The following is a 15,538-nucleotide window of genomic DNA, read 5'->3' as shown; positions in this document are numbered from 1 at the left end:
TCAGCACTTTCCAAAAGGCATGCATAAGTTAACAAAAATTCTATGGAAATTGGTATTTCAGAGCTCTGCCCTGTCCTCACTGATTTTATTAAATGAAGTGCACTTCCATTTTTCTTATGCTCACAACACTTCTGTCCATTAATCCATTTAGAACTGTGTCTAAACTCTTTGATTAATGATTCAAAACATTACTTAGTGAAAGCAGAAATAGATACTATGATTACAATCAGGTTCTTAACTTCATGTTCTTTATCTAGTTCTTAGTGCAGGCATAATTTATCAGACTGTAAAGATAAAAAAATCCAAAGTCTACATTGTCCCACACTTCCAAAGCCTTAGTATCTTAATGGGTGAAAGTTTTTGGTTTGTTTTTCCTATGTGTGGCAAAAAAACAAAAAAATTCTTTTGAGATGGGTACGGGGTGAGAAAGTCTTTGTACTGTCAAAGCCAGCTTAATGAGATGAACCATTTAAGTTACTACTATGATTTCCCAAGAAGTTACCTGCAAAAGGAGCAAGGGAAACTTCACATTGTGTTCCTCAGAACCAAAAAGAGAAACTGAATGTATTGTACCAGATGCTTTCTTCCCTACCTTATTTCTGATTTACAGCTTCACTCGTCTATAATGAAAGGAAAAAAAAAGAGATGTCTGAAGTTGCCTGCATTCACTGACTATCCAACTGAAAGAATAAAATTTCAGACTGTGCAGCCCTATCCCTTCCACTTCATCTTTCTCAGAAGAGGTACTGGAAAGTCATGACTACTTAAGATCTGCAGGCTTTCAGAGAATTGAAAACAAACTGCTAGAGAGGAGAGGAGTTGAGTGTGACTAGGACAAAAAAAAAAAAAAAAAACAAAACCAAAACAAAACCACCAAACCGAAACAACAAAAAAACAGCAACAGGACTTATACTTATCTTTTTCACATTTCAACATCTTCACTATATATTCAAAGCGAATTTTAATAAAAAACAGTACAAATTTAATATTCCCTTGGACTAACTTCTCATGTGTTTCCAATTAAAAGACACAGTTGAAAGCAGCAGCTTTTACAGGCAGCCTCCATAAACTCATATAATTGCTATTGAATGATTTTCCTAGTGATCACCAGATTAAAAAAAGTAATTAAATCTTTATTTCCTTCCTCAAAACATTCCTTCCCTCCCTTCACCCCACTCTCCTGCATAAAAAGATGATGGGCCAGTTGCTATAGTGCTGCTCCGTAGATGAAAGCAAGAGGTCCAGTTCCCTCCCCTGCCTGCGCGACCTGGAGCCATGCAGCGCCATCACGGCTGTGCCCCTGCCTTCCAGTGGCACCAAATTCATTTTGGAGGCTCAACCGTGCAGGAATGTGGCCTGAGGAAGCAGCCGAGGCAGTGAGCTGCACCGGCTTCTCATGACTACTGCCCTGGGCTGCTACTTGACGGTAATCAGCAAAGGACAGGGTGAGGAAATACGTAGTTTTAACTTTTTCCCTTTAGAACTGTTTCATCAAGAGTTAACTTCTGGGGGAATAAAAGGTCTCCCTCTGAGGGCCTGTGAGAAGATGGGCTTAGTCATTGCCCCCTTTTATCTCCAAACCAAATAAAGCTATGGAGGAGAGAAAGAGATGGGGAGAAAAGACAGAAACTCCCTCTCCTTGAAACCAGCAATGCGGGGGCTGAGGTCAGATACTGCACTGGTCTTGGTTAAAGTGCTCTGCCTGATCAGGTTGCCTGAAGCACTGGGGGAAGACGGAGGCAGTTTCAGCTGCCTCTTCAGGAAAATCACATAAACATGGCCCGTTTCATATTATCTATCACCAAGGACATTGAATAAAAAGACTAAAGAGAAGGGAAACAATTAAAGTTAGAATGAGGTAGGATTAAATTTTAATTACCAATACTGTGGAACAGATACTATGAATCTTGAATTTTTCTCAAAATTCTAAAACAAAACCAAGAGAATAATGCAAGTAAAAAAAAAAAATCATTTTAGAGCAGAATTCTGTTCTTTTCCACTAATCAACAACTAAGACTTCTTGTTGCTAAGGTGGAATTAAAAAACAAAAAAAAGGTAATTAATTTACTGGCTCATATTACCTAGCCCAATCTCCAGGAATAATCAAACATATGAAATATTTTGATAGTAGTTTTCACTCAATATAAGAGAAAAAAATCTGGATTTCAAATGCATTATTCACACTTTACCAAAATGCTTTACAGATAAACACCATATCTAATAGTGTACTGGTATTTAGACTGTATACCAGAATCTATAGCGCTATCAGTAATCCAGGGTGGCCACTGACCAATGGAACTGGTCTAAAACATGGTGTTCTGAAATCTTTCCAGACAGCTGACATCATGCCAAACATCTGCCCAGTAGGTATATATAAGTGAACCGATGGGAAACTGAGATCGTTTTGAGATGACAATTCAGGATACTTGTGTTTAAAATTTCCCTAGCCAGAGAATGGTAAAAGAACATAAAAACAGACACACACAAACAAAAATGGAAGAACTTCAACCATGAATTCACATGGAAGATGTTTCATGTTACTCAGTTACATGAAGCTAACATTTTGTTTGTTGCACTACTAATAAAAAAACCCTAATAATTGCAAATAGTTGTAGTTTGTATTTTTTTTTTTTTTTTTTTTTAATAAAAGCTGACAGCTTAGAATGACGAGAATCAAAACAGACTGTATGCCAAAACTTGCCTTTCCTACTGCCTGGACACTTTACAGATTTCTGCTCTTTAATGTTTCAGCACTGAGCCATTCAAAATTGGCAATTACAGCAATTATCAGGAAAAAAACATAGAAGGAAAAGCATAAAACAGAATAAAAACATGTCAAATTTACACTCCCTTTCGCTCCTAGAATGGACATGCCTATGTTGTCACATTTTCTGTTGGTATACTACTTTGTGACCTGTGTTCAGCTTTTCCTAAATGACATCACAGCACAAGGATTCAAAGCCTTGCAAAAAGTATGACAAGATGAGGTGGAAAAAGCCTCAGGATACTGCCACAAGAAACATCTTAGCCACTCAAACTCCTAAACAATTCCTCATTTAACAATCCTTGTCATGCAATTTCAATCTATTTATTTTTCACGTGTATTTTAAATAAGGATTTTTTTGCAGTTGACATCAACTTCTGAGGTAATACTGTAAATAATATTACAATACTGTAAACGTGTTGCAAATCTTACAGCACGTGTCCTGACAAATTTCTTCCAAGACATTCCTTAATGTCTAGTCTTTATTATATGCAGAAAAAACCTCAGTATTATTTCTTGACAGCCAAAGTAGACCGAGCTAAAGGTAAAAGTATAATGGTATTCTCTTGTACAAACTTAAAGAAAATAGTTAATTTTCTTTATTGCAAAATTATTAGTCTTACTAAGAATGCTTTGACTTTATTAGGCTGAAGATGACTAACTGCATCTCCAAATCACGGTCTTTTAAAAATTATTTTTCTGAAGATGTTCCAAAGATTAGAAACTTGATATACTCAGCATACCACAACCTCAACCCATCTACCTGATCCTTCATAGCTAGAAAGTCATACTTAATTTTATGAACAAAATAAATCACCAAAGTATAAATCAAGAAGCACAAAGTGTATGTTAAGCCTACAAGATCTTTACATTAAAACCATTTTTTGGACCTTTGGCAAGTTTTATTCTTTGTGAAGAATCATAAGTAATAGCCATCCAAGTACAGTTTATGTTTCCATGGGCGAAATCCTATCCAACAGCACACAAAACACACTCTTAGCCTTGGCAGTTCATGAGATATCAATTATGTTGCATGTATCATTTTACTCCTCTCAAATAAGCATCATTTTAGTAGTCACAGTTGCAGGAAGTGTTAGATCAAACGCTTTACTCTACATAGATTCATGTTCAGATGGTACTAGGCTCTAATGATTTGGAATTGAGGAGATTACATAGCTAACAGAATTTAAGTTTAGAAATACAGACCATTTATTTTCAAGGTACCAGATCTCTCTCCCTCTCAGCACAGAATACATATTTTGAGGATAAGTATCCTCCATTGTTGGACTGATGAGATAAATCAAGCCAATAACAAGTCATATAGAAGCAAAAAGACATTATTTATTAAAAGAAATTTAGTAAAATGTCCACAGGTAACTCAAAATCTGCTATTAACATGTATGCAGAGATTTATGTATTTTGCTCTATTTTTTGAAGAAGAAACTCCATTTGTAAATTTAGATTTGGCTGTCCTCTTTTTGTCTTCTTACTCAATATTTTATAAGCTTCCATTTTCTTTTGCTTGTACAACCGCTGAGCTGCTTCTCTTTGCTGTTTTCTTTTTTCTGCTTCCTGAAATTAAATAAATAGCTATCAACATGCAATAATTACATACCTTCTGTAACTATGAAGCTATCTATAAGCAATACGATTTATTTTTTGTAAACATACAGGCAAATATAGATATTGTACTGACACTAGAAACACTGTTACTGTTACAAGCTTAATCAGGATGCTGTTTCAGTGGAGAATGCAATCAAAACATATTATATTGCCTAAAGTTTCAAGAGAAGAACCAGGTTTTCTTTGGTAGAATATCTCAGGATAAGGTTTGTCACTAAAATAGGTACTACTTCCTTTCTGCAAAAGGAGCTCCTTGACTTTTCTCCTTAAGTGACAAAGCGGCAAAAATTTCCCACTTTCTCCTCTTGAGGGCAAGAAAGAAAGAAAAGAGTCTGGTCCAGTGGTCCCCATGTAAATGTCTTGCCAATGCAGATGTGCTAAGACACTGGACGCATCTGCATGGGACTGGCACATAGAGCTGGAAGTTGGGCAGTTTTGTGATACTAGGACAGCATCACAAGCAGCATTACCTAGTGCAGCATAACCAAGACGAAACTATTAGTGACTTGTCCTCTTCGAAGGACCACGGACTGCTGTCTTTACCGAGAGAAAAAAAAACTAAACAAAACAAAAAACTAACCACATTTAAACTGTAAAAAACTTTCTGTGCTGCGGGGACAGCACACATGCAACCAAATGACTAATGGAGGCTACACTGTATGGAAAACCATCATGATATTATGTTCAGTTTTTATCAAACAGTTTGTACCCCCCTTCTCTAGTGTTGTAAGTTTAGTAATTTGGGCAAACATCCACAAGCAACAAGCTAACTAGCTTGCTTCACTTATGTCACGCCCTACCAAAACATGCAAGACATCACAAATCAGACTGAAGGACTGCTTCAGTTCATTGGGATGATTTCCTCTCATAAAGCTTATTTGTTGAAATACAGTGCCATGTTGACCACAAAGGCAGATGTTTCTGCAAAATGCCCAGATGATAATTTATCAATTTTGTTTTTGTTTTCCATGGCACAGAGAGCTTCTGTGAAGTACAGAGATTAGCAAGAATATTCTGTGATGCAGAATATAAAATCAAACAGACATAACCCAAGAAAATATTTCTAAATATAAATCAAAGAGACTTTGGGGGGGAGGAAACCCCTGCAAAGATAATATCTCTTCATTCAGAATGCTTCACTTATTTTACTGTAACAACAATTAATATAATTCTTTCCTTTTTTTTTTTTTTCTAAACGAGTGGCATCAACTCTAACTTACCTGTAACTCGCTTCCTATCTAATAATTTTACTGCTCTTCAGCATACTGTTGTAAACAACACCCATTTAAGCTACCAACCAAATGCTTACTCAAAGCAAGAACATTCATCTTTCTTACACAGTTCTTAATTACATTCATATTTTTTCTGATCTCTGCTAAATCCTAGCTTTTTTATACAGCATGGAGGCCAAAACTGTGCCTTTAAACTTATTTATTTTCCCAAAGTAAGTAGCAGAAAATCCAGTGTTTGCTAACATACGTGAGGGTAAAGTATGTGATCATCATATTAGTATTACACATAAATGATTATTGTTATTGTGGCACTTAGCTACTGTTTGTTTTCCCTAAGTATCTTGAATAAAACCAAAAATGCCAACACCTGCCCTCAGGCAACTCTTATGTGCTGCTCAAAGAAAATTCCTTGCAGTCTTGCTCTGTTTTTGTTCATATTTCCTCTAAATAAGCTGGTTGTAACATTGATTTCTTTTAGTATGATTTGACTCTAATATGCAAAAATGAAGCTCTCAGATGAACAACCACGTAACTTGCCCAGAATCACTGATCAGCTTGCATAAAACTATTCTAGTTTTCAGTACACCTAAACTGAAGAACTAGTATGTTTTATCCAGTTACATATTTATGTAATATTTAAACATTAATTTCTGAAATCTGGTTTGTCAGAAGCAAGCTACACAACTTGTACAATGTTACAATTTTACAGTGCAATGAACAACATACTGGGAGAGGACAAAAGTAGTTGAATAAAAATGTCTCAAATGAATAACTCTACTGAATTATTCAACAATAATATTAAGATACGCTCTGAAAGAATAAGTTCCATTAAATTGGAACAAGGGAAAAAATCTGCTAAAGATTTTGGCCTCGGACACTATTGCATTTAAGTGTTTCACTGTTGGTCAAGGCACATAAAAAGGTACAACGAAGACTGCGTTATGGTAACACCGTAAGAAATAGGATGGATATTTAATTTTTCATCACAAGATGATGATGCTGTTATTACTTCCCCTTCTACAATATTTAAGAGGTCTAATATAATCCACTGGGATATGCAGATCAAGCTCTAAGTTCTTCTTAATGTGCCAAATGACATCATAAAATCCAGCTAACGGCAACTGCAAGATAAAAATAGTAAGAATAAAGAGAGTAACTTTGAACACTTGCATGCCTAAATACTACTGTCAAGTTGAAAAAGACTGAAATACCAATACCTGTGTTCCTTTCCTATGGTCCAATCTCGGTTGACTGACAGGTATTAATCTAGTCTTTGTCTACAATTGAGAAAGATCTGTTTAAGTTTTACCTCTTTCTTTCTAGCACGCTCAGCCCTTATTTTCTCATACTCTTCTGTTGCCTTCTGATTGGACGTTTTCTTCTTAAACTTCCCTTCAGTCATAACTGACCTGTAAGAAAAAGTATGTGTACTTCAGATATGGACTATCACCAAACAGATGTAACCATATATCCCACGGCCACGGCAGAATCAAAGCACCATTTCCCACTCTTCCACTGTTTTTTTTTTTTTTTTTGCATATGTGGAGAAGTAAAACGAAAGCACAGATTTCAGAAGGCTCGTCTTTCTATAATGAATGGATACCTGCTTGCACCACTCTTCCATGACACACAACACCACTACATGTAATGTAACAAGCAGCTAGCATGAGAACACAGCAAACTGAACTCATCCAACGCCGAGCCTAATGAAGACCGGACTACACACAACTTTTAGCAACACATACACCTTATCTACTGGATCTTCACAGGGATGACATTTCATCATGTTTAAAGAGTGCCTAAGAGAGGGGTGTTTTCCCATCATACAAATTCTTCAGAGCTAGAAAAAATGAATGCACTAACTTAGACCTGTATTATCTGTTTCCAGTTCTGACATATGAATGCAGCTGCAGAGATGGGAGGACAGCCAGCTGTTAGCAGACTGCCTGCCAGAGAAGCCAGGCTCACATGGCGAGGTGAAAAAGTACACTAGTAACAGTGCCTTTCTAAAAGTTTCTTCTTGAAGACTGCATATTATTGTCTTTAATATTCTGAAATTAGAATCTGAAATTATGTTCCTTACAAATTTCGGTATCAAAAACCACCCAGATATCTTTCACCAAAGAAAACAGTACAAGAAAACCAGGGCCATTTGCCTGGCATTTACTGTAACACTACTTTGAGTGGATTTTTCTGCTTATTTAGTTCTAAATTATTTCTTCTTCTGGTTCACAATAAAGCCATTACATAAACAGTGTGGCAGAAAATACATTTCACACTTGAAAAATATAAGCCTTGCTAGATATTTAACAACTGATCACAACGTAAGTTTTTTGATTACTGTATTACTGACACTACAAAAAGTTGAAAACTAGCCATCATCATCTAGGAGATTTCAGACAGATGATCAAAAAGGAAAGAGAAAGTATTTGCTCATACCTTCATTTAAAAATACGACTTTCTCCTGGAGGAAAAAAATCTCTGCTTTATTCTCATCTCCATCTCGTGGCAATACTGTGTAATGACATCTCACTATCTCAAGTACAAAACTACTTAAATTGCAATATATGCTAAAAATAATTACCTAATCGAAGTCTTATTTTACATTCCCATAGAACACTGAAGTCTATCTAATAGACTCTACGCAGCACACCACCTCACATATTAGCAGTCACATTTTTGCAGAATTATTAATTCTGGTTTACAATCACAATGACCATCATTTAAGCAAAATTAAACCACCCTCTGGTTCAAAGAAAACATCAGTCCTATTTCAGGCATTCCCACAAATTACCTGACTATTCCAGACAAAACTCTACCTTTCCCCCACTGCTGGTCTTAGATCTGACTGCCTTTCTCCCTCTCTCCTGAGCATTCTTCCCAGGAAAGTTTAGATGCAGATGCACCTTGGAATTCAATGACTTATGACACATCTTGTCCTGAGTACAAAAGGGCCTTTTCTCAATCACTGTACTTGAATGTTGTTTAAAAACATTGCCATGACAGTGTTAGGTCTGAGTGACTACGCTTTTCATTTTACTGACATACCTACTCAAGATTTCAGGGGGAGTTACTGTCACACAGGGAAAAAAAAAGGTTTAAGTTGTCTGACATTTGTTAGCCCGCAAGTGAGAAACCCCATTTGACTTCTCCCAGTTATTACAAGTAAATTTAAAACAAAACAAAAAAATAAAACCCCCAACCACCACTAGCAAACGACTATGACATCTCCATTATTTAAAATTATTACTTTGATCAAGAACACTTTAATGCCTTAAGATTTTACTAAGTCCTCCATTTCATTTTTTTTTTAAAGTTTACAGTTAAAATCTCCCCCAAAACTAGCCATACCACAAAAGGACAGCTCATTCTAGCAGAAAAACAGTGCAATATGAAGAAGACAACTTATCAAATTGGGAACAGAAGCATAATGCAAAAAAATATTTCTAAAAAGTGACACTAATTTAAAAATACTGAGAATCAATTCAAAGGAAAACTCTCTAGATTCAAAAGCACACTACCTGAAAAGCAGGCTCTTATCTTTGTAGATACCGTAAGAAATTGGACAAACACTTAGTGCTTTTGGGCTGAACCTTATCCTTAAAATTCAGTGGTAACTGTCATGCTATTTCTGTGGAATCAAGCCCTAAACTTGATCCGTTTTGCTTTCTGATTCTGATGCAAACACAAGAAAGCTGCATGTTTAAGTTTTCTAACAATTAGGAAAAACATTTAACACCTAATGGCATTTTTTTTTAGTAAAGCAAATCACCATACCAAAGTCCATGTAAAGTGTAAGATCTAAAACATTTCTTCAATGATGGAAACAATTACTTGTTTTAAAAGGCATATTTCATAAACTTACTCTACTGCTTTATTAAGTTTTTCTTCTGATAAAACTGAATCATTTGGAGTCCTGCGCTGTTTCTTAAGCATTTCTTCCTCAGCTAGATAAAGATGTTTCAAGTGCTCTGGATAAGTATCAGTAAACTGATCATCCTGTTGTGAAGAGACCTTTCTTCCCTTTTTTAATAATTTCCTGTACTGTCTTTTGATCTTTTGTTTTCTCCGAAATGCAAATCCTCGTCCTGAAAACAGAAGAAAAAGGGAGTTAAATGCACCTGCACTGAAGTAGTATCACACTATTCAACTGTTGCCAGGACCATTTCAATCTATTTTCTTTTCAAAATAGAAAAAGCCACTACGTGTGCTAATTTTAATAGGGACGAGTCAAAAATTCAAGGAAAAGACACTGTTATAAATCTGTTCCCTACTGTAGCACTGCAGCTTGTACAGATTTACTGAAAACTATGGCCTAAACCCTTGAGAGAAGATGCCACTGCAAATGTATTACTTAACGCACATTCGAACATCATATACCTTTGATAATGCTTTTCGAATCCAGTGAAAAAATGTATTAACATTTCACTTCTCTCCTACTTTTGACAGCTTCAAAAGCAACCTTAAAATAGATTCCTAAAGACAGTCTCAAGAAGACACTGATAACAAGAATACCAGCTGCTTAAATAGTCTGCAGCTGCAAGGACACAGGAAAAAAAAAAGCGTCACTAAATCACTGTATTATACTACATTAATATTCCATTATATCTTGTCACACAAATAGTATTTTTATTATTACCTTCTTTCTACAACTGTTCAGGAAGAGCTTTTCTACAACTTCAAAACTATGCTACGTCATAGAATGACTGAGCCTTAAAAGGAAACATCAGATCATGGGTTTTTTTCAGTCACAATCATTATATAACCACTTAAGTTAAACAAGATTTTTTTCCTAATATGTTACTGTTATTTTTTATTGCATTACTCTTATGGACCTAACAAGTTTTATATTATTCATTAACGACAATTATTTTTAAGAGGCAACAAGTCCAAATCAGTCCCAACTTTTCCTTTCTTTCTCCAAAGTTAACATTTCTGAAAAGTGATGCAAAAGCCGATGCTCTTTTTTTCCTGTCAGTTCGTTTTTATATTTGCATAATCACCTGTCAATATCCTGAACCCGTTTTGCAATACGCTTCTATTTTAAATACACAGCTTCACAGGACGCTAAAAGCGAGCCCTAAAACCGAGAGGCATCGCTACCCGGCCCGAGCGGGCCGCCCAAGGGCGCCGGGCTCGGCGGCCCCGAGCTCCGGGAGCTCCAGCTCCCCCCGGGGCCGCCCCACCACCCGCACCCCGCGCTCGGCCACCCCGCGGGCAGCGGGCGAGGACGGGTCTCCGGGCTGCGCCACGCGAAGCCCATGGCTGAGCCCGGCAGCTCGGAGGCACGGCGGGAAGCCGAGGGCGGCCACCACCGGGGCCGGGCCGGGCCGGGCCGGGCCGGGCCTCCCTCGGCGCCATCTCTCCCACCATGACACCCCGGGCCCGCCGCGGCTGTCCCCTCCTCTCTCCCCCCCCCCCCCACCCCCCCACTCACCCTCCTGGACGCTGCCCACAACGTCGCGCAGCAACGCGGGCCTCCACAGCCGCTTTCGGCGGGGACCGCGACCCACGGCGCCCGCTCTCTCCGCCGCCGCCATCGCTCCCCCCGGCGTCGCCGCAGCGAGACGACGTCACTGATCCGCGGCGCTGCCGCCGTCGCTCGGTACTCGATTCACCCGCCTGCGGGCGGCCCGGCCGGCAGCCCCCGACGGGCCGAGCGCAGCCCCTCCCCGCCGCCGTCGCTTGGCGCTCGATTCACGCGCCTGCGGGCGGCCCGGCCGGTAGCCTCCAACAGGCCGCGCACAGCCCCTCCTTGCCGGCCCCCGGCGCCATGTCGCGACCGCCTGGCACACTCGCGCTGCCGCCCCAGCCCCCACCAGCGGCGGCGCTGCGGCGGGTGGCGCGGTTCCTGACGCGCGCGCTACCGCTGTGCCGCGCGCATACGGTGGACTTCTACACGCGCGGACTCTGGGAGCGGCTGGTGGCGGCGCGCCCCGCCCACGTGCTGGAGGCGCTGCGGCGCCCCCTGGGGGAGACCTCCGGCGCCGCCGCGGCGCTGCGGGGTGAGTCGGGGTGGGCGAGGGGGGACCGCGGGCCCCCGGGGGTGTGGAAGTGTGGGGGGTGTGTTCTGCTTTGGGGGCCCAGTGCCCGGTACTGGCGTTCACGGGGCCAGTGCTCGGGGGGGCGTGACGGCCCGCCCCTCCTGTTGTGCGTGGGCTGCGTGGGCCGCCCGCGGGTCGCTTAGCGGGCCTCCCCGTCCAGCCGCCTCGTGTTCGGCGGGTGCCGCCGTTTCTTTTATCCCTCTTCAGACCTCGTTGTCCCCCGATCCGTATTTAAAATTATTTTCCTTGCTTTAATAGAAGAGGAGCATTCCACACCACTCCGATGAGCTGCTTTTTTTTTTTTTTTTTTTTTTCCTTTTCCTACGCTTTCACCCGCTGCCTTCCTGCGGCCGTCCCCATATTGTTGCTCCATTACTCTGCCCAAAGCTGAAGCCGTTTCTGCTTTTTCATGCCTATGTGTGCACCAGCAGCCCACGTCTTTTCCAGGCTAATCGGGTGTATTCGGAGCTGTCACGGCTTGGGCAAAGTACAGCCGCGGTGGGAGGAACTGCGCTTCAGGAGGGGCTCTCAGTAGTGGAGGTTGTGATGATGGTCTCATGTTAGAAATTTCATCTTGTTTAGCAATGAAATTAAACTCCTGAATGTCAGACTCCTTCGCTCTGACTAATTTCTGAGGAACAGAAGTAAAATGAACCAAAAAAGACCCCTCCATGTGAGTAGAAAGATGTAACAGTTAATAGTCCTCCAAATGTCCAGACTTGGGAAATGTGGAGGACAGCTGGAAAAGGCTTAAACACCACTTTCCTGTATATCTGTAATAATGAGCGTCTGGCAAAGGAAGACAGAAAACAGGGTTATTTCTGACAAGACCTATTTAAGAAGCACTTCATATTTTTAGTAATTTTCAAGTAACTCGAGGCCAGATATGTAACTGTATCACTGAATTTACTGCAATCCAAGTAGAAGGGAAATATACCAGTAATACGCTCTAAGGCAGAGCACAGAAATGAAGATAAAGCATCTGAAAACTATGGTATTTGCAGGGACTGAGCCCAAGCAAAGAGATCAGTTTCAAAACTAAGGTGAAATCTATGACAAAGCACTTGGCTGGGAAAACCCTGCATCATGCCAAAGCTTGTGAAGTGTAGATAGCTCTTGCATAGCGTTAGCTCTGAAATGTGACGTTAAATGACACGTGAGACAAGAAAGCACATTAAGTCTAACAGAAGGGTCCACAGAAAGTAGCATGTGGAGCTGCGTACTTTTTGGCATAGAAGATGAGCTAAGATAGCGATTTGGATTTGGGTTTGGAAAGCGATTGAAGAACTGTGAATTGCTACATCACTTGTCACATTTCTCGCTTGGATCTAGAGACCTTCAAAATATTAACTGTAAGACTAATTTTTAAAGGGTTGAAGTATCTGGGAAAAAAAACTCACAGAGTTTATTTGTGCATGGAAATGACACTGGATTATGGATTAACTTCAAGAGCCAGATGGAAAGAAGACAGTGGTCCAGTCAGCAAGCAAAAGTGTTGGGAAGCAGCGAGGAAAAACTTACAATGTTTTTGACAGGTGATGTCAGACACAGAACTGATTCAGAGCAGAGACATAAAATTAAATGTAAATAGGGGCTGGAACAAAACTAATTATTAGATGAAGTCATCAAAAAGAAAACACTAAAGGAAAATTACACTGATCTTACTTGTTTCTATGGCAAAGCCCATGAAATGATTCAGATGCTGAAGTGGTGTCTGTAGAAAGAGAATCAGGAAGGCAGAGTATTGTTTTGTAGATTTTTAAATCGGAAAATCATTTAATGATCTGTGTTCAAAATGCATGTTACAGAATTGGATACAGAAGTTACTGGAACAAAAGACACAATTTATGGCTAAAATGAAGCATGTGTTTTAGAAGGGTATGAAGCCTTCATGCTGTGGCTAAAATACAACATTCCTTCTTTGGTTTCTGCAGGGATTATTTCTGCTCATTAAAAAAATAAGAGAATTGTTCATTTTTTCTAGCCTCAAAATTATAGTACACTATTTAACATTTGGAAGGTTTTGAGATGCTCAAAATTTCTCCAGTATTGTGACAAAATTGAAGGTACTGTAGTGGAATGGGCATGTGCTTGCTGACTTGGTTCATGCCTGAGTCATTCGACTGCACAGTATCCATCCAGTCATATGATGAAAATACATCATAGTAGAATATGAGTTTATCAATGACAATACTTGCAAATGTCTACCTATATTCACAAATGAACACACTGTTAGCCTGTATTAAAATTAGGATTGAGAAGCTTAAAATCGTAGTTTAACTGAGTGCATCAGTACCACTTAATAATATTAGAGATCAGAAACCATCCATTAGAGATCTTGAAACCTAATAAAAACAGAAATTACTCATTCTTATATTTCTCTAAAATATTACTGTATGTGTGGTTGTTCTTTATCAGATAATTGAATGTTACTTATTTATATTTACCTTGAAATGGGTACTGAAAGGCTCTCATACTATCATTCATAGAACTGCCTTTTTTTTGGAGCGTGGCTACGAGAATAGATTTATTTTGCATGCTCAAATGACATTGTGGTTGTGTACCCCAAATACCTTACACAAAATATGTGTAAAATAACATTTTGATTTCACATGGTAAAATCTTTGCTTCCTAAGAGTTTGAGAAATTTTATTTATATATTCATCATCCCCAAACTATTATGAAAAGTTTTCTAGAGTTGTTCCAATAGAAATCCCAAATTAAATTAAAAGGAAACATAAGTTACATTTGACAGAATTGGTATGAAAATGTGAAGTTGCCAGTTCACACTCACATAGCTCTGCAAACTAAAAAGTAACATTATTGCAGATGGGCACAAAACTGTTATGCTGCACAATATTTTATGTTACTATAGGGATTCTGACAAATACATGTACTGAATTGTAGTTTTAGAAGCTAACAAGCAAGAAATTACAATTCTGTTGTACAGTATTACATGCAAGATGATAATCATGTTACAGAACATTACATTACATGTTCTGTAAATCAGGTTCAAAGAATATTTTCAGGTACTTGTCAGATGATACTTCATTATAATGACCATATAAAGGGTGGAACCCTTGTTTTCAGTTGTACCCTACAGAAAAGTTTCAGATCCATTTTTAGGTATAGAAAAATGTTTTGGTTTGGTTTGGGTTTTTTTTAATACATCAAAAAGCTGACACTTGCCACACTGCATCTTGTTTAGCACGTCATTGCTGTAAATTGGACACAGGCACAGAAAAATCTGTATTTAAGTTTTTTCATATTGTACTGTAAATTACTGTTTGTAATATAATTCCAATTTTTTGGCATATGTTTCTTTCCCTTGAAGATTTGCTTGCAAGTGTATGGACTGAATGGTTAAGACGTTGGAGGTTTCATCTTGTGAGCAACCCAAGTAGAAACATCTTGAGAAAACTTTTTAATATTCACAAATAATACGTAGTCAGACAACTGCCACACCATAGTTTGAAGTCATGCTTCAGACACCTTAATGTCATTTATTTTTTTCTTTTAGTTGGCAAGCTGGGGCAACAATTTAAATTTGGTAGGAACATTATTACAGACAATATCCTAGGACAATATCCTAGTGATCTTGTATGCGATCGTACTACTGTTCGTGTTCTTCCATCAGATAACTGAATTCAGGGTTGTTACAGAATATGGGCATTACTGTGTTTAATTTCAGTTGTGAGATTTATATGGAGCATTAGTATCTTTTACTGCGTCAGGTGCTGAAAAAAAATGAAAGCAGGCAAGCTTTGGGTTTATAAGCTTTTCATGAGTACTGACAAAGAAGCAGAAACTGCAAATTTCAATAATCAGTCTGTAACCTGGAAAAGTTACAAAGTTTCAAGATAAGTTGTAGTCGT

General features: G+C 39.0%; 2 protein-coding genes across 4 annotated transcripts in view; one reads left to right on the top strand and one right to left on the bottom strand.

Moving 5' to 3' along the window:
* Positions 1-3,644: 3,644 nt before the first annotated feature.
* Positions 3,645-11,278, bottom strand: CCDC59 (coiled-coil domain containing 59). The gene is made up of 4 exons (XM_032999798.2): positions 11,057-11,278; positions 9,485-9,707; positions 6,929-7,028; positions 3,645-4,336 (listed from the first exon to the last, which is right to left on the bottom strand). The coding sequence occupies exons 1-4, from the start codon at positions 11,157-11,159 to the stop codon at positions 4,175-4,177; spliced, it is 588 nt and encodes a 195-aa protein (XP_032855689.2). The 5' UTR covers positions 11,160-11,278; the 3' UTR covers positions 3,645-4,174.
* Positions 11,279-11,379: 101 nt separating this feature from the next.
* Positions 11,380-15,538, top strand: part of METTL25 (methyltransferase like 25) — a 63,986-nt gene continuing 59,827 nt past the window's right edge. For 2 of the 3 annotated variants that reach the window (XM_042792258.1, XM_042792259.1), the window contains exon 1: positions 11,380-11,624. In XM_042792258.1, the coding sequence (XP_042648192.1) occupies positions 11,393-11,624 (232 nt within the window). In that variant the 5' untranslated portion in view covers positions 11,380-11,392. Of the gene's footprint in view, positions 11,625-12,974; positions 13,199-15,538 lie in introns of those variants that run through there. The other variant, XM_032999796.2, reaches the window with a different exon arrangement.

Source organism: Tyto alba, unplaced genomic scaffold (assembly GCF_018691265.1).
Source record: "Tyto alba isolate M040663 unplaced genomic scaffold, T.alba_DEE_v4.0 Super-Scaffold_2, whole genome shotgun sequence".
NCBI lineage: Eukaryota > Metazoa > Chordata > Aves > Strigiformes > Tytonidae > Tyto > Tyto alba.
This window is presented reverse-complemented; position numbering and strand designations above follow the sequence as displayed.

Bases quoted from the DNA above. Each gene is read 5' to 3' on its own strand.
- CCDC59 (XM_032999798.2), bottom strand. From the start codon at position 11,159: ATGGCGGCGGCGGAGAGAGCGGGCGCCGTGGGTCGCGGTCCCCGCCGA. The intron at 9,708-11,056 runs GTGAGTGGGGGG...TTCTGTTTTCAG, and splicing joins TGTGGGCAGCGTCCAGGAGG to GACGAGGATTTGCATTTCGG. The intron at 4,337-6,928 runs GTAAAACTTAAA...ATTTAATTTCAG, and splicing joins AGCGTGCTAGAAAGAAAGAG to GAAGCAGAAAAAAGAAAACA.